This window comes from Eleutherodactylus coqui, chromosome 3 (assembly GCF_035609145.1).
Source record: "Eleutherodactylus coqui strain aEleCoq1 chromosome 3, aEleCoq1.hap1, whole genome shotgun sequence".
Classification (NCBI taxonomy): Eukaryota; Metazoa; Chordata; class Amphibia; order Anura; family Eleutherodactylidae; genus Eleutherodactylus; species Eleutherodactylus coqui.
Window position 1 is genome coordinate 251,370,714 of NC_089839.1, and position 20,038 is coordinate 251,390,751.

General features: G+C 41.9%; 1 protein-coding gene across 3 annotated transcripts in view; it reads right to left on the reverse strand.

Annotated features, from left to right (window-relative positions):
- Window positions 1-7,799: 7,799 nt before the first annotated feature.
- LOC136621644 (flavin-containing monooxygenase 3-like) overlaps window positions 7,800-20,038 on the reverse strand; it is a 121,255-nt gene continuing 109,016 nt past the window's right edge. For all 3 annotated transcript variants that reach the window (XM_066597284.1, XM_066597285.1, XM_066597283.1), the window contains exons 6-9: window positions 17,188-17,384; window positions 11,851-12,206; window positions 11,691-11,763; window positions 7,800-8,890 (exon numbers count right to left, since the gene is read on the reverse strand). In XM_066597284.1, the coding sequence (XP_066453381.1) occupies window positions 8,545-8,890; window positions 11,691-11,763; window positions 11,851-12,206; window positions 17,188-17,384 (972 nt within the window). In that variant the 3' untranslated portion in view covers window positions 7,800-8,544. The remainder of the gene's footprint in view (window positions 8,891-11,690; window positions 11,764-11,850; window positions 12,207-17,187; window positions 17,385-20,038) is intronic.

The window sequence follows — 20,038 nt, forward strand, 5'->3', positions numbered from 1 at the left end:
AACAACACATCTTAAACTCATTAGACTAATTAGCCATTTCAATGGTCACTGCTGATTTTTTTTTCCTGTTTCTTTTCGAGCACAAAGTATGTGCATTTGCACACGCAAAAAAACTGCAAAATATACACCGATGTGTGCGCAAAAAAGCAAAGTTTGTTCTGTAAATACACGGTGCTCGTGAATGTACAAATACGCATACGCTCGCCTGTGGCCGGCCTTAGGGCTTATTTACATGAGCGTACATCGGCCGGCGTTTTCACGGCTGGACGATATACGTTACCATCTGAGCTGTCCCCCTCTTCCCTCCCCATCACCGTCTCTCTGCCTCTTTCCTCCACTCCGGCATTTGCAATTGGAGGGGGTGTGTCCCGCCCACTCCCATTGCTGGCTGTGGATAAGGTGCGGGAGCTTAGCTCCGCTCACATCCCGCCCCCTCCCATTGCAAACCGCTTGGAGGGGAGGAGAGAGACTGTGAGGGGGAGGGAAGGGGGGACTGCTTAGATGGAAGCGTATATCGGCCCGCCGATATATGCTTGTGTAAATAAGTCCTTATAGTAAGGGTTCTAACAGATTGACAGGCGATTTCCATCCCATATGTAACCCCTTCAACAAAATGTATTTAGATATATATAATCTTGAATCATTATAAAGCATATTATCATTCAAATTGTGATATCCCAGCTGTTTTCAAATGTGGGATGCAACGAGTCAACATTCATTCTTCTAGTATATTACTTGTATTCTAAACATATCATTTAACCAAAATCTGTGATAATTAGAATTGAGAAACACTACGCATTCATTATGCATCAACTGTCGTCTTTTATCTATCTATATATCTATTTTTCTTGGCACACATACTGTACTTACCTTTTGGTATATGAAGTTGAAATGCTCCGGTGTTTTGTTCTTTTTCTATATCTTGTTACTGTTTTTCATTAGTCAAACATATTTCCCTTAGCTTGTAAACCCAGGAAGGTTGAAACAGAATGAGGTAAGGAAAGGTGAAACACATGTACATGTAATTTGCCAACCAATCATGAGGATTGTTTGTCTTTGGTATTTTTTAATTACGTTTTAATAGGATCTGGGGCGTGACTAGAAATTCTACATTACATCACAATTGCCCAAAGGGCAAGAAAGATACTTTCATGAAAATCTATATATTATTGGACTAAATTCAAGTTTTAAAAGGCATAGGAATTAAAAATGCAAACCCCTGCCTAGCAAACCCAGGAGTGCTGAGCCACCTATCATATGTCATTCAGTGCTGCTACAATAGGGGTTTCCATGTTTCTTCAAGCTCAAATATGCAGACCTGGTAATATTATTTAGGCAGAGTCATTATTTTGCATTAGTTACCTGCGCTATATTAGTCGCTGCATGCATATATGCAGGACGATTATCATTCATATTCCTATAGGAGAGTGGGAAACTGAACAATTCTCAACAATTAAATTGTAAAAAAAATTCATAAAAGAAAATAATTGAGATGTTTCTGTAAACTTAAAACCTGCTGATTACACTGGTAGCATTGAATAATAGCAGCACGTCTCATTTTCAAGTAACAAACAATTTCCTTTAACTCCTTAGTGACCACCCCATAGCGTTTTTACATCCTAGCTTCCTGGGCTTTAGGGTGGGTTCACACGAGCGTATTTTGGTGCGTACTTAGGTGCGTACATACGTCCGCACCTAGGTACAAGCAAAAACACGTGTGAACACAGCTGCGTGCTTGTTGTCAATGGCGCCGTGGCTGCTGCCAGCGGCTCCATTGAAAACAGTGCTCTGCCGGCCCCCTGCATTCTTTTTCAGGGAAGGGCTTTACATATAAGCCCTTCCCTGAAAAAGAACCATTTTAGTGCAAAACAAAAAAACAACAAAAAAACGTACCCCTCCGCCACTGCTGTGACCCCTGCGGGCATGAAGAACATGTGCATACCGACATAAGATTAGGGCCACAATGGTTATGTCTCTGAACACAGGACGAATTGGGGATATCCATTTTGGGGTGAAAGTCTTCATATCTGTGCTGTACAAAAAAAATGTTTTTAAAATGACACATTTGCCAAAAAAAAAGAAAATCGTAATTTTTCCCTTCTGCTTTGCTCAGATTCATTCAAAAACTGTGGCATCAGAATACACAGTACACCCCTAGATGAATTCGTTAAGGTGTCTAGTTTTCAAAATGGGGTCATTTGTGGGTGTTCTCCATCGTTTTGGACGCTCAAGGGCTCTACAAGTGGGCTATGGGGCCTAAAACACCTCCAAGTAAAATGTCTGTTCTGAAAGACACTGGCTGCTCCTTGGTTTGGGCCCCGTTGTGCATACAGACATAATATTAGGGCCACAATGGGTATGTTTCTGAATACAGCAAAAACAGGGGGATCCATTTTGGGTGCAAATCCTCATTTTCATGCGCATTACAGAAAAAAATCCTGTCTTTTTAAATGACATTATTGCAAAAATATGAAATTGTATTTTTACTCCCCTAAATTGCATGAATTCCTTAAAAGAAACCGTGGGATCAAAATACTCATGAGAGGGAACGTGGCCTAGCCTGCAACAGGAATGGACACCATCTCAGGACCCTCTGTGTGGGCGAGGCCTTTTAGAGCATTCCTGCCTTCCTGAGTGTGCCCCTAGGGCTGAGAGTCCTACCACTGACACCATCAGACCAGGAGCTACAGAACAAGACCTTCCGTGGGTCTCTCGGTGGAGGTGCAGGAGCGCAGCCTACCTTGCCAGGTTGCATCTCTGGGCGGGATTATTGTATCTTGATGCCACCAGGAAGTCCTGGTGGAGCCAAGATTGACAGGGGGGGTGACACCCCCTGATCCTGATTGGATGAACAGCAGGCTGGGCTGTAGGTCCTGGAAGGTCACTACAATTTGCTGCAAAATGCATAAAGCAGCCCCCGCAGTAGCCATGCAGCACCAGGTGCAAGGGGCTTCCTCGGTACTGACCCAGAAGCCGGAACCCCCCCTTAGTGTGAAGCGCTTTCTCCTGCGTGGCTGCCTTAGCCCCAGGAGTGCCCCTCCCAGCCGATGTTACTTTCAGGCCACTGCAGGGAGTCCACAGGGCCAGCGGGAGACACACTGAGAGCTGTCGGCCGCATACCCCAGGAGCAGATGCCAGGGCCGCCCCAGAAGTGGCCACCCTTGGAACTTCTCCACCTTTTACATCGCCACCACTGCGGGGAGACCACATGGCTTGGAGGAGAGACTGAGACTCGGTGGCCGCACACTCGTGGAGCAGACACCGGGGCCAGGCCAGAAGCGGCCACCCCTGCACTCCCCCACCCCCACTGCAAGGAGGCCACAGGGCCACCGGCTGCACCGCCCGGGACCACAGCACAGATCACACAGCTGCGCACAAGGGACCCAACATTGTCGGGGGACTGCCAGATGCACCGCGGCTCCCTGAGGGACGGAAGGCAACAGCATCAATACAGTGAGACAGAGCCAAGTAAGAGAGAGGGAGGTCGCCTCACTTAGATGGGACACTGCTTCAGCCCCTCAGCTATTCAGCCAATTGGGAGCTGGGGGTGTGAGAGGGGCATTTTCCCTGTCACACCCCTAGCTTCCGGTGGCGTCAAGATACAATAATACCTCCCTGATCGGAAGTGAGGGCAGCAGTCCAGCCAGGTTACAGCAAGCTCCCACTGGGAGTAAGCAGAGTAGGAGGCATAGCTGCCGGATAGGAAAGAGGAGACCACATCAGAGGGGAGGTGAGAGAGTCCCGGGCCTGCCTGCAGCACCAGGAAGGCAGAGACTGCTGGAAGCTGGGAGCTGCCTGGACTGAGGGCCTCTATCGGGAGTGCTGTCCAGTGGGCTTCTGAGGCACAGGAGGAGGGCATTCCCTACCCTGGGACAGTTAGCTGCTGGGCTCCGCAGCAAGCCACATATACATAATTTGGTTATAAGAAAAGTAAATTTGTAGAACCAATGGGATAGATGTATGACACTCTTTATAGCGCTTGTGAGAAATTTATAAGGGGAAAAAAAAAAGTGTATTTTCCGGCGTATAAGATGACCCCCTCCGGGGATTGGCTGATGGTTGCTCCTGCAGCATCACCCCCATTCTCCACACACATCCACTCATGCTCATCCACCATCACTCCCAGCATCCACACACAGACACACACACTGCTCCTCACACAGACACCTGCTCACACAGTCGGCCAGTTCACACAGCTAGCCGGCCAGTTCACACAGCTACCCGCCCCCTCAGCCACTTACACAGTCACCCTCTCACTCACACACAGGGGGCCATACTCACCAGCATCGGCGGGTGTTGCAGGCAGCAGGACACTTCCAGGTTGCGTCGTCGCGAGACGTCATTGACGCGATGACGCAACCAGGAAGTATCCGGCTGCCTGCAGCACCCGCCGGATTAGACAATACCCGTGCAAATTTTGCCTCATTACTTAAAACCACCCAGAGGGAAATAGATCACCTATATAAATTAAATCTAACATGGTATGGCAGGATTATGTCATACAAGATGAAAATCCTACCTAAAATATTTACTATTTCAGGGTTCTTCCAATTCCAATCTCAAACCATACCATAAATAATTTACAGAAACAATTAAATTATATTTGGGGAGGGAAAAAACCCTGCTTAGCACTATCAATTTTAGCATTACACGCAAAAGCGGTATTGCAGATGTCCCAAATCAGTAATGTATTACAGGACTACAATATTGAGCCATACCAGGAACTGGGCGAGCAAAGAAAATGCTTAGAGTTGGATAGGCATAGAAAGAAACTTTATAAAACGCGTTTCAGGCCAAGCACCATTATTCGCAGTATCACTGGCAAGTGTATCAAAGATACTGAAATTGACATTACAGGACCTGGAAATATTTCCTCCTATGATAGCAGCTTGGGGTGACCTTTTGCAGAAACTAGCTCTGTCTGAGCACGGGTCATTAACTCCCATCCGTTCATGCGGTCAAGTCTCATTCAAATGTTAGTAAGAGTTCACACAGGACGTAACGCGTATGATGCAACTGTCCTCATCTTGCAAACAAATGCATTCAATCACTCCCACCTCCCCCTGGAATCAGTCAAACTTTAACTGTTTGTCCAAAAAAAGACTGTAATGAATGTAAGATGTGTGATGTAGGTGTTCTGTGCTGATGAGGTGTTAGTTTGTAAACCCTTTTTTCCCCTTGAAATTTTAAATCTTTTTCTACCAAACCTAGATTTAAGGATTTGGAAAGCAAGGGTAATGAGATGGATAGATGACTTACTATCTATAAATGGTATAAGACCATATTCAGAACTTAGCTCCAAACATAATCTTCCACAAAAAGAACTATTTACTTACTATAGAATCAGGTACTTTCTGCAAAAATGACCTATTCACAAAGTAAAACTCTCTAATATAATTATTCACATAATAACCTTAGAAAGGATTACAGCTAAATCTGACATCAGGCTCTTCTATGATATGACAGACAACAAAAATATAAAGAAAAAACCCATATGTTGAGCTGGAAAAATGAATTGGGAAATAAAATATTAATCGAATCTTGGAAAAAGGCATTTAGAAATACTCTAAAATCTACCAAGGGTCTGGGTATACTAGAATCCCAAACACATTGCAATTAAGGTGGTATTACCCTCTCTCATTGCTAGACGGTAGACTAAAGTGTAAACGGCGTGTGCTGGAGAGACTGCGGACAAAGGGACCCTCTATAACATATCTTTTGGTTTTGTCCCAAATTAAACATTTTTTGGAAGGAGGTTCTCAAAGGCCTTGATAATATATTAGGATGCAGCGTTCCTAGGGACACCAAGTTAATTTTACTCTTGGTGGGCCTCGAGAGGTTCTCTTCAAACAATAGATACCTACTTGGTAACTCCTTAATGACGGCGAAAACCATCATTGCAAGACATTGGAGGGAAGTTGCCCCCCCCAACAATAAAAGAGTTCATGGACCGTATGGCAGAACAGTGTATGTACAAAAGTTGGTTAGCGCTTCGTAATAACTCCTTGAAACAATATAGGGAGGCTTGGAATAAATGGAAAATGATACATTAGTATCTGCTATGTGTAGTCAATGAATTGATGCCTAGTTAGTTCTTTAGTTTTGGTTTATTAAGATGTTAGAAATATTGGAAAAATATGTGCAAGTAACAAACTTACTTATACATAATAATTTACAAGAAGAATTGCACTGTCAGAGAAATCTAATTGTAATTGTATTTGGCAAGAATGTTTAATATGTCTAACCAACTCCATTGCGGTGGTCTTATCTTTTCAATGCCATTGTAATGTACTGTATATTCCTGACCAAGCATTCCAATGCAAAAATTTAATGTGAAACAAAAAGGCTCTTGCATAAATTACCTCTTTAAGATGAAGATTGAGTTGTTTTTTCTTTTTTTTTGCAATCAGAAACTGCAGTCCATGCGAAAGCTTAAAGCACAAATTGCTCAAAAAATGCCTCAATTTAAATTTTTTTTTATTACAGCTTTATATGATTTTTGAGCCATTTTAAAACAGCTATTTTTTTCCTCCAAACAATAATATAAAAATTGCTTGGAACTCATTTGTAAACTACTAAGTGGTTTGTTGCTCTTCTTATAAGGGGTAGGTATGAAAGTGTAAGGAAAAATACAAAAAAACGGTGTGGAGGAATGTCCAAGTTACTTAGCTAGACCAACTCTCTATCCCTAAGTATGGTACCTTTATAGGCTAAGTATTTTACAAAAATCAGGAACGTTAAAGGCAATCTCTCACCTTCTTTATGCTCTCCTGTCTGAGGGTGGCATGAAGTAGGATCAGCATACTGATTGTAGTGATATGTGATTTATGTATCTGAAAGAGGGTAGCAGTGCCCAGATCCCACTTACAACTTCTGTCAGAGCTGGCAGCCTATGGCTAAAATGTTAACCCCACCCTCATCCAGGTCCGAGATGTGGCTGGGAGATGGGGAGTGGGACCAGGTGCAGGACGTGCCATAGTGATGCAGGCGATGACCTAATTAGCATGTCCCCACTCAGAACACCTCATCCATAGGATTACATTGAGGGCTACACCCACCCCCAGCAGGAAGGTCCTCAAGCCTTATAGAGGCCTGCAGAGGGACCATACTGAGATACCAAAGGGTCCTAAAGACCCAGCCACTGAAGAAGCAAAGTATAATGCAGTCGCTGGATCCTTGGAGGGAAGCGCCCCACAGCTCATGGGAGGAGAGCGAGTAGCTCTCCCTGCAATGCTGAACACTGCGGCAGTGGTGCCAAAGAAATCCCTGCGAGCAGTGAAAGTGGCATCAACTGAGCGTGAGTGGACTACGATCCCCAGGACTACATAATATTAATTCCGTCGCCAAGGTGGGGGATCATGGACTCGTTGGGACTGTGATGACTCTAGCATTTAAAGTTTAGTGAGGCGCTAGTAGTTTACATAAGTCCTTGTGGGGGAAGCTGATATGAAACTATTACCCAGTAAGTAACCTAATACCCTTAAGGTGTAATGCATATGATATGAAGGGTATGATGGGTCTATGACAGTTAATAGGATTGTAATGGTACAGCAAGGCATGTGGAGCAGTATTACAGATTAGTGTAAGATGTGATGTGGGAATTGAAATGCTATAATTGTGTGATGACCTCTGCATACAGAAGTGATGTTAATGAAATTGTTAAGCATCTGTGTGTAAGGATGCTGCTCCTATGGAGGATTTGAGGTCGGGGCCTACGGCCAGAAAAGTTATGCGTAATGGCTATATTGCAGTCAAGAGAAGTTGTAAAAGGCGCTGTCAATTATATGAGATGTCATGTGCCTTGCTGCCGCCAAGAGGACATGAGTAGGAGATTTACATGCTGGCAAGAAATACTGTGTAAAGGGGAAGTGTATATTGAGTTGCACAACATATGAAAATAACTATTGCTTAAAAGAAAGTGTTAATGCCAAGTTGTTAAGTAATGTTAAAGTACCCAAGCCCGGGGACTGAGAGCAATACTGTTCATCATGCACACGTTCAGTAAAAGTTACTTTTTAGAATATATTCCGCTCTCCATCTGTCAGTTGCTGCATTGCACCACCATCCAGACGTGATTGTAGTTTGTCAGAAACGTACATTTTATTAGTAACATAACACATGAGTACATAAAGATGGTAACAGATTCATTTTAAGCATGAAATAAAGTTATTGTTCCAATAGCTCTCAAGTTCAAAATCCCTTTTTTACATCAATGTAAAATTTACTGTAAGAATTACACAAATAATGATGCTAACCACCGATAATCACATTATTATTTTTTACAACTCTATAGAATGAGATATAAAATATTGCATATATATTGGGATGCTGAGAGGAAGCATTCATAGTTACACATTTTTATTGTGAATTATATGCTATTCCACTTCTCAAAAATCAATGGAAACTTGTCAGAATAGAACTGACAGAAGTGTAAAGAGAGACTAAGATATATAAATGTGTATTGATACAATATAGATTTTTTTTTTCATTCTTTTATATGGTATTTAGATGATGACAAACTCTTAAACTGTATTTTGTAACTTATTACCATCTCAGGATAATGGCTAAAAGCAGAATCCCAAAGCAAAGTATCCAAGTTATAAGTGATTCCAAATGAGATTTAGGATTTTGCTTTAGCCCCCTTGTTCTTAGAGGCTTCTCAATTCGATCCCATTGGGTTAAAATTGCTTCTCGGGCTCCATCCCATTTTCCTCGACCAGTTAGACGAAATTGATAGGGATTGCAGGGCCCAAAAACAACCTTCCATGCCAAAACTGGGTCCGTTAGGAACAGTTTCCATATGTTTACATTCACACCTATATCTGCAGAGAGATCATCCATGTATGTAATGTAATTTGTGCGACGGAAATTATTTTCGGCTGTTGCAAACCTTATTGTATAAAGAAAAGTGATAAAATGTATTAATACTAATAAATAGCCATCACATCAATATACTTTTAAAACCTTTAAAAATGTATTCCGTTTGCATTTGTATGTTCACATATATCAACAATGTAGAAAAACAATTCACTAAGATCTTACTAGGAGTTAAAACGGCTATTCCCAGAATTGGTAGGCAGTAAATGTCTGATTGCTGGGGGTCCCCGTGACCTGTGTTCCTCCCCTACTGCATTTCGAGTGAGCAAAAACGAAATTCTGACATTGTTTTTTTCTGATGGAGTAAGCCATTTGGGATTAATAATGTGATCTTTTAATAGACTGGACTTTTAACAGATATAACTATACCAATTTTTTGATTGTTTAAAAGAATGTTTAGTTTTTCAAGTAATGACTCGGAATTTTTTTTTTAAATTTTTATAATTTTTTATTTTTATAATAGTTTAAAAAAATCTTTATTTACCATTCTTAGTTTGTTCCTATAGGGGACTTAAATTTATGATCATTTGATTGCTTATACACTACAATGGACCGTATATACTCGAGTATAAGCCGAGGCAACTAATTTTACCACAATAAAACTGGGAAAACGTATTGACTCGAGTATAAGCCTACGGTGGTAAATGCAGCAGCTACTGGTAAACTTAAAAAATAAAAATATTTATTTAAAAGGAAAACAGTAAACTAGCTCTGTAAGTAGAAAAGAGGGTCAACAAAAACAATATGGTATCAACAATAACTTTAAAAGTACAAAAACCTTAGCTCAATCAGCAGCCAAACTAAAACACAAGAGTTAAAACCCTTAAAAACTGGATTCCTCCTCCTCATCTGTATGTCTAAACAGAGCTTCGGCTTTAGATGGTGTGAGGTTATCAGCATACACATTGTCATCATCACTGAGTTCACAGTCTTCCCCATCACTGCTGTCGTTCTCATACAAAGCGCTGTCTTCACTGCCATCCAAAGCATTACTAATGCCACAATTCTTGAAGGCGCGTTGCACCATGTCCTCTGGAATCTCTTCCCAGGCATCACAAACCGACTTTGCTATCAATTCTATGTCGGGCTTCATCAGACTTGCAACTTTTGACAGCCAGGCTTGACTAGATGACATCAATTTCCGCTTATTTAAACATACATCTAGGGGCTGCAATACAGATGTAAGCCTACCTGGAATAACGGACAAAGTAACTTGAGAAGACTTTGCCAATTTTTTTATGTCATCAGATGTGTGGGCTCTGAACATATCCCAAACTAGCAATCATGTTTTTTTGCTCCTGGTCATCCGTTCCAAATTTCTTCAACCATTTTTCTTGTTCTGTCTTAATCCATCCAGTCTTTAATATGTGTGCGCACTGTAATTTGTGGTGGAAATTTGACCTTTTTTAGGCAAGGTCTTTATTTTAAAAATAAAGACAGGCGGCACCTTAGTTCCATTAGCCAAACATGGTAGAAAAACTGAAAGGTTTTTTTTTTTTTAATTTCCTGTGGTTCTGAGTAAAATAGTTTTGTCTCCCAAACTTGCCACAGTTCTGTTGCTTGGAAGATCAAAGGTCATAGCTATTTCATCCATATTCCCAATATCTTTCAGGTTATAGTTATGGATACTTCTTTGTTTTATGAAGAAGGAATGAAATGACATCACTTTTTCATCAAGGTCTTTTGGCAACTTCTGTGAAATCTTTGTTCTTTGCCACAAACATAGGGCAAACCTATTCATAAAGCGGGTATACCATCCTGCTGACGGAACAAAATTTTCAATGCCTGGTACTTTTAATTCGTCATCTTTAGCCATTTGAAGGGCACGTAAGCTAATTCACAGGCTGCTCTTGGTCAACACTTGGTTCAGAAAGGGGTTAATAAGTAAATAAATAAAATATAGTGAACTGAGTAGTGTAAATAAACGTACTGTATATCCAAGACCAGAGATATACCAATACTTGAATTCAGCAATGCTTGGGCAGAGCAAGGGGGCAGGACCAAGCATGGGTAAGACTGTAAAGGCTACGTCATTGGTCACAGCCCTGGAAAAGAGTGGGAAAAGAAGAGCAGCCGCATCCAACATTCATCTAACAAGGATGCGGTGCGCACCAGGTACCAGAACACAGAAGCAGGCAGGTTCTTGCCCAGTATGGCACAGACAACACAGAGGTGACCGGCGTGCAGGAGAAAACAAAAACGGTAATATCAGCAGTCATCGGACCACCCATAGAGTCTGCAGGTGCCTGCAGATGAGCGGGAGAGACTGAAGAACACCCGCATTGCCCTGGAGAACAGGTAAGGGGGATCCTCACTCGAGTATGAGCAGAGGAGGGCTTTTTCAGCAAAAATAAATTTGCTGAAGTTGGCTTATACACGAGTATATACGGTGTATGTATGGAGCACGTTCAGCTCCCAAGCTTGCTTGATATATAGAATATGCTGGACAGCTATATAAGTGCTAACTGCAAAAGGTATGTGCAGTTACAACGCAAGTTGTCATATGTATGTCACTGAAGGGTTAATGTATTCACATGTACTATTAAATTTAATAAGTCTTTTGAAGTGAAAAAACTTGTCCAATCCAGTTCAGCCTCTTAACCCACCACCCCCATGTTGATCCAGAGGAAGGCTCACTTCAAACAGGTGAACACATTTATCTCTTGCACTGAAATCTGCCGTAACTACAAAAGTCTCTAATTTGATTTGCAGTTCTAGAGCGTGGCAAACCCAGACAAACCATGACTATTACCAGATCTATATTTACAATGAGCCATTTGATCAAGTAATAAAAATTCTGATTTTCAACATACCATTTCTTTCTGAGCTGTTCATCTTTTAGCATTTCTTTTTTAATGCCTTCAGTGTCTGGAAGTTTGTGTAATCCTAAAAATAAAATATTTTTTAAAGAATTAATTAATATTACTTCCTTTACTATGGGATTTCCTGGAATATGGTTTGACAATTACTTACCCTTGAAAAGTTTAGTGGCCCATCGAGATTGAAGTTCAGCGATCACCATTGTTGGTCCAATTGGAAGGATAAATGCAATGAATGCTATTGTGGGCTTTTCAATTCCTAGAGGGATTATCTTTTTGTAAAAAGATCCTTTGTTTTCATCCTTTTTAACAATAGATTCATCCAGAAAAGGAAAACTATAATCATAGCCTGTGGCAAGCAAAACGATATCAAGATTGTCCACAACAGAACCATCTGCAAAATGGACTGAGTTCTCAGTGAACCGGCTCACATGTGGCTTGACCATAATTGATCCTGACAAAATACGGCTTGGAAGTTCCTCATTCACCAAAGGTTCTTTCCATGCAGACCTATAGTTACAAATATTATCAATAGTAATTTCAAATAAGGAACATAGGATGTAGCCATAGTTGACAGAACTGGCTTATCGCGGTAACTTAATTTACAGCAATTTAATACATTGTAGTTCAGCTATAACACGTTATATGTAGAGACGAGCGAGCACACTCGTCCTAGCTTGATGCTCGTTCGAGCATTAGGGTGTTCGAGATGCTCGTTACTCCAGACGAACACCACGCGGTACTCGAGTCAATTGCATTTCCTTCCTCGCATGTTTAGCGCCATTTTCTAGCCAATAGACATGCGGGGAAGGCAATGTTTCAGGGGTTCGCCTACACTCTTGCTACAGAAATGTTACAGGGGTCTGCCTATACCTTTGCTACAGAAATGTTACTGGGGTCTGCTTATAATTCTGCTAAAGGAACGTTACTGGGGTCCGCCTATACTTTTACTACAGGAATGTTACTGGGGTCCACCTATACTCTTGGTACACCAATGTTTCAGGAGTTCGCCTATACCTTTGCTACTGAAATGTTACTGGGGTCCGCTTATACTTTTACTACAGAAATGTTACTGGTGTCTGCCTATACTGTGGGAGTACAAAGGCCTCTCATCGCGGTGTTTTACCTATCTGGCACAAATACACTGACTGACTAGGGCAGAAATGTGGGCCGAGGATCTTTGGCGGGGTGAAACTCTGCCATGTTTGGGCACTCTGATTTCTTCTTGTGTAATACCGTCTTTGTGCACTGACAGCATGGGCAAGCCCAAGGAACGCAAAGACTTCCCCTTGAAGTGTTGAGCTATCTGACACCTACACAGAATGAATAGTGTGGACAGATGGATTTCCTATTGCTATGTAACTCACGGCACCTTGGGTCACACAAGGTGGAAGCTGGGACTGAGCCTGACCCAGGGCCTGCTCACATACTTCCCACACAGACTATTGCAGGTCCTACCTCGATCATGGTTTCTTGGCCTTGTTATGCCACCTACTCCTCCTGCTTGGGGTCAGGTGATCAGCACTGGGCATCATGTATTTTCTCTCGTGTTACCACAGTTATCTGAGACACTGGTTTGGGCCAAACAAAAGGAGCGTTACTGCATTAATGAGACGTTCACAGCTGTACTAGCATCCGAGTCCGCTTTATGCCCACGATTACTGAGGGTGTGAGCCAATGTGGAGGTCCTTGGCATGGTGAAACTGCCTTGTTTGGGCGCTCTGATTTCTTTATGTGTAATACTTTTCTTGGGTCCAGGGGCTCATCTATGCTGTGAGTGTACAAAGCGGTGTTTTACCTGTCTGGCACAAACACACTGACTAGGGCAGAAATGTGGACCGAAGCCGAGGCCCTTAGCAGGGTGAAACTCTGCCATGTTTGGGCACTCTGATTTCCTCATGTGTAATACCATGCTTGAGTTCCTTGGGCTCGCCTATGCTGTGGGTGCACAAAGACTTCCCATTGCGTTGTTTTACCTGTCTGGCACAAACACACTGACTGACTAGGGCAGAAATGTAACAATGTATAAATGTGACAATGCCAGCATGTAACCCAGGAGAAGAGGCAGCGGTGTCACCCACAGGCAGTGCTTGTCCTAAGAGGCTCTTAGCAGGGTGAAACTGCAATGTTTGGGCATTCTGATTTCTTCATGTGTAATACCTTGCTTGAGTTCCTTGGGCTCGCCTATGCTGTGAGTGCACAAAAAATTCCCATTGCGGTGTTTTACCTGTCTGGCACAAATACACTGACTGACTAGGGTAGAAATGTGAGCTGAGGTCTTAGGTAGGGTAAAACTCTGCCATGTTTGGGTGCTGTGATTTCTTAAGGCATAATACCATCTTTAAGTTCCTTGAGCTCGCCTATGCTGTGGGTGCACAAAGACTTCCCATTGCGGTGTTTTTCCTGTCTGGCACAAATACACTGACTGACTTGGGTAGAAATGTGGGCTGAGGTCCTTGGCAGGGTGAAACTCTGCCATAAGTGAGCCCAAGGAACTCAAAGACTTCCCATTGCGCTTTTGAGCTATCTGACACCTACACAGACTGAATTGTGTGGGGACACATGAATTTCCCATTGCTATGTAACTCACAGCACCTTGGGTCACACAAGGTGGAGGCTGGGACCGAGCCTGACCCTGGGCCCGCTCACGTGCTTCCCACACAGAGTATTGCTGCATTGTGGAGATGTGTAGAAGTGCTGGCACCTGAGTCCCCTTTACGCCCACATTTGCAGCTCCTAACAATTTTGTGTCAGAGGTGGCACGGGATTGGAATGATGATCATACGTCAATCTATCATCAATTCTCAACAGCATTGTGGGCTATCACCCACACTTTCAAGAGGGTCGCTGCCTGGCCCGCCAACCCTCTGCAGTGTGCCTCCGGTTCCTCCTCATCCATTACGCACTTATAAATAGACATGAGGGTGGTGTGGCTATGAAGTGAGCGTGTGGCATGAGGGCAGCTGAACGCTGCGCAGGGAAACTTTTTGTGTGTGCTATGGATGCAGGGTCATGCGGGAGGGTTGAACAGCAATGCCAGCATGTAACCCAGGAGAAGAGGCAGCGGTGTCACCCACAGGCAGTGATTGTCCTTGGTTGCAGGTAGTGTGGTGCTTAGCTAAGATGTGCCAGCGCATGTGCCTAAATTGTTAGGGGGGGGGGGGTGATGCCAGACTCTTGCCCCCATTTTGGCTTAATAGTGGGACCAGGGAGCCTCAGATGCAGCCATGCATGCTGCCCCTGCCCTTCCCTATCCGTTTCTGTGGTGTTTCCATGACTTTCTGATGTTTTCTGGTGTTTGACAAGTCATCAGTAGAGATCAGCGAACGTACTCGGTAAGGCCGATTTCGCAATCGAGCACCGCGATTTTCGAGTACTTAACTACTCGGGTGAAAAGATTCGGGGGTCGCCGGGGGGCGGGGCGTGGCGTGGTGGAGTGGGGGGTAGCAGCGCGGAACAGGTGGGAGCTCTCTCTCTCTCCCCCTCTCCCCCCCCCCGCTCACCCACAGCGCCCCCGAGTACTTTTCACACGAGTAGTGAAGTACTCGAAAATCGCGGTGCTCGATTGTGAAATCGGCCTTACCGAGTACGTTCGCTCATATCTGGTCATCAGCTATGCGGAGCATCAGTCTCATACAAAAATGCTCGAGTCGCCCATTGACTTCAATGGGGTTCGTTATTCAAAACAAGCTCTCAAGCATTGCGAAAAGTTCAACTGGTGCAACAAGCACCCGAGTATTTTAGTGCTCGCTCATCTCTAGTTATATGCCAAGTTAATGTTTACTACAGCTTTACAGTACAACGGTCGGATATTCAGTAAAGAAAATTACTGCATGTCTAAAATAGTTGCTTAAGTAATAACAGTAGGGGAAAATGAAAATCTACCCCACGCTGCAGAGGACTACGAGTGAAAGGTTTCTTCGATAAATAAGATAGGTTTGTTACAACTACGCGTTTCGGCACAATTCTGTGCCTTTTTCAAGCTTAAAACATAAGTATTGCACACAAACCTATATACACATGGGGTACTCACAGTAAGGCTTCCATCAGGAGCATCATGTGATGCTCGCTGACTTAATCATTGGGGAAGGAATGCCTTCCCTCTAACGTGTTACAATCACATGACCTTGTATGAAGCACAACGTGCGTTCCAATATGTTGAAAATGTTTATTACTACTCCCCCAACGAACAGGGGAGCGTTCACTATTCTGTTTTTTTTTTTATGAATGGATATAAACCTTTCTCTATTCATGCATGCTCATGCTACAAGGTGAATTCACATAGTATCATCGGTGTATATGACAATTAATTTATGAATTATAATGTTGTTATTGCACAATATCTGATATGACAATAATAAAACATCTCATAAAATACATATACATCAAAATATTAAGATTCTTCAATATGTATTTTTCTTTAAAATTTAGTTTAAATGTTTTAAATCTTTTTTTTTATAAATAGTAAATAATTTATCTTTGTTTTTGTGACATGGTCCCTCAAGGAATTTTTTAGTAGATACCGTATAGTAAAATTTAAAATTTTATTTTAAAATTTAAAAAAGAAATATGAATTTTATTAACAAATACAATCTTGTGTGCACCTAGATATAAATAAAAATTTTTCTAATACCTCATTAAGGCCATAGGGGACCAAAGTCTTCAGGCGATACATGCAGTACATTTCCTTCCTTCTGAGAGTGGATATCGGTCCTTTTTTAACCTGTTCTGACGGTACAACTATCAATCCTCTATGATCCTTATTATGTGTCTCTCCAAAATGTCTGGATACGCTATGTTTTTGATTACACTTTTTCATATTAAATCTATGTTGGTTGATTCTTGTGCTGAGTTTATTTATGGTTCTACCTACATATCGGGAGCCACATGGGTATTCTAGCATATATATTACATTACTACTATTGCATTTAATTCTTTGCTTAATGTAAATTGTTTCTTGATCTAACTCTATACTATTCTTTTTTATGTGCTACATGAGAACAACATTTACAATTTTTTTTCTGTAGCATTTAAATCCTCCCGTGGCCGTCATCAACTGCTGATTGAGAGGATTTACTGGATTCTCCGCTTTCTCTTTCTTTTCCATCTTCCCAGTTGAATTAGAAGGGGCGATGTCTTGCAAGGTTCTCTTTTTTTCTAAATATTATTCTTGGTGCTTTTCCTAGTACTTTTTCTTTATTATTAGAGTTGAGCAAACATACTCTGCCGAGCTTGATGCTCGTTCGAGTATTAGCGTACTCGATGGTGCTCGTTACTCGAACGAGCATCAAGCAGTGTTCAACCCCGCCCCAGTTTTTGGCTCCTCCCCGCTGTGACGTGCCTGTTTTGGACCCTCCACACCACAGCGCGCCATTGGAGGGAGGGAGACAGGAGGAGAGAGTTACGAAAAACTAAACTCGAATAACGCGGACCCAAGCATTTGAGTACTTGCTCATCTCTAAACATAACATAATCATGTTTTTTAATTTACCCCTCTGGTTGTATGTTGTACAATTCATGGTCAAATTGAGCATTCATGGCCTTCTTTAGCATCCATCGAGACACTGCTGGTGGCATTATTGTGCTGATCCAGTTATTGTAACGACATATGAAGTCCAAATCATAAGGAAGTCCTCCATTTTTACAGCGCTGAATAACCCAAACTCCTTGTCTAGAGCTAAGATATACCTGGAAACAAATAATTGTCTAGATTGAATAAAGGCATCTTAACTAAAATAGCAACTACTACATGAGTAATAGTGCAATATGAAGAGCACAATAAGGATCAAGAGTTGGATAACACAGAATAGCCGAGCCAATCTATAGGAGGCAAATGCCTTCTGCTTTAAGAATATCAGTGGACTGTTGTTCCCTGATGTAAGGAGGGAATAGATGAAAAGGGTACTGGGGAGCTGATCAATACATGTCTGTTTATGCAGGTAAAAGGGGAATAGGAGAGATCGGGAAGTGGTCAAAGTACCATCATTACAGCAGGGACCATCTTCTGTAGTGGTGTGTAAATGTGCAATGCTCGTTGAGTCTCTTCCATCATACATACTGGCTCAGACAATGTGTACAGCAGATGCTCAGAAGATAGGCAGATTGGAAGATCTTTCAAAACTTTCAATTATGATTTTTTTTTTTAAATCTTACATTAGTATTATCATATTTCAAAAAGTACAGTGAGTCCCATAAAAAGCAGTAGTAGTGCATATTAATGCCTTATTGAATAAGCCTGTTTGTGCCTTAATGACAAGGTCAAATTTTGGAAATCTGACGTGTCATTTTAACATAGAATAACTCCATAAAGGTTTTGCATATCAAAGTAATTCTGACATTGTTTTTTTTTGCCACATATTGTACTTGATTTAGGTGGTAAAAATAGACTGAAAGAATTTGTGTATATTCATTAAAAGCGCCAACATTTTGAAAACCTTTTCATTTATTTTCACATTTTCAACTGCAATATGTCAAATATGTGCAAACATACTGTACATTTTTTTTCATAAGATATACATTTCCATCCGTTTACTTTATTCTGGAAGCACATTGGATAAGCTTTAGTTTGTTTAACCATTTAGGAGACTACAAATTAACATTAATTATTAACATTTTGAGGAACATTTTGTTTTCCTACACCAAGCCAAAATTGCAAAGGCTCAGAGGTATCAAAATAATAGATTTCCCCCACAAATGACCCCAATTTAAAAATAAATGTATTCACTGAGGGATGTCATGAATAGTTTTTTTTCTTCAATTTGTTCTTTATTAATTTTTCCTTTAAAATGAGTACATACAGAACATGCATTGGTTGTTTATGCAAGCATGCATGAGTAATTTAAGATGTATTTGTACACGGATAAACATATTTGTATAGCTTTCTTTTTATATAATCCTTATAGAGTCCATATCTGTAACCTGGGAAAGGAAAGTGTTAACCATGCATCAATATATGGGTTAGCCCTAATTGGAACAAGTTATAATTTCCTTTATACTTTACTTCCTTCAATTTAAACCAATAGTAAACAGTAAGGTAACATTGGGGTTAAAGGGAAAGGGATGGAAGAGAAAGTAGTGGGTTAGTGGATGTAGAGTGTCAGCTATTGGATGTTAGGTCAGATAGGTTTGTATCCATGGGTTCCATTTATTTCGGTATTTCGCGTAGCCTCCATTTTTAAGGGCATGTAGTTTTTCGTATGTATTATGGTCAGAAAGTGTCTGCTTTAATTCCAAAATGGTAGGAGCATTAGCGGTCCTCCATTTCCTTGAGACCAATAGTTCAGCGGTAAGGAGAATGTGGCCTACCAAACCTCTCATGGAATGTGGAATATGTTTATTGTCTATTAGCAAGATCGCTAACTCAGGTGATTTGGGAATATTCATTTTTGTAATTTTTCTCAGGATGAAGAAAACTTTATCCCAGAAAAGCGAGAGCTTGGGACAGCCCCAGAATATGTGGCAGATGTTACCTATATGTCCACATTGTCTCCAACAGCGATTGTCTGAGTCGGTAAAAGCTCTAGCCATTGCCACTGGAGTGAAGTACCATCTAGTCAGAACCTTGATATATACCTCAAGGGTATTTGAATTGATGGTTGCTTTATTAGCCCATGAAAAGCCGATAGCCATTTATCTAGCGCAAATTTCCTCCCTAGGTCTCTCTCCCAGTTGAGAATGTGCGCACGTTTTGTTTGTCTCATGTCTCCCGATAGCATATCATAACAGACTCTCACCAGGGAGCGAGACGTCGGAAAAGGGCTATTGAAAACACTCAGAAGGTCATTTGATAGCCTCACCTTCTCAATTTTGGCGGTGAGTAGTAGAGCACGTATTTGGAGGTATCTGAATGCCTCTCTCGAGGGCAAATCAAACCTCTCCCTTAGAGTTTGGAACGGTAGGATATCTTCGTCTAGTAGCACATCGTCTAAGATTGCAATTCCCTTTTCAAACCATCCCTCAAGGTGAAGGTTGGGGATTAAGAATTCAAGGGTGGAAATTGGGATATGCTCAATTGTTTTCCCCGTGCGGAGGTTGGTGTTCTGGACCAGCCAGTTCCAAGATTCTAGTGACTCTCGTATGGAGGGGGAAGTAGAGTGAGGTTTGTATATTGGGGGCGTGGCTGGGGAAAGGGAGGACAGCAAGGAGGCCAAGAAAAGAGAGCGAATGGGCCTGCCATCATTAAGCTGGGTCTCTATTTGGAGCCAACTTGGATCGGGCCCTGGTTTCAGCCAGTGTCTGGTTTGGTTGATATTAGACGCATGGAGGTATGACCACAAATTTGGCACCCCCAGGCCTCCCTGTTTTCTATTAAGATAGAGTATAGAAGCATCGAACCTTGGTCT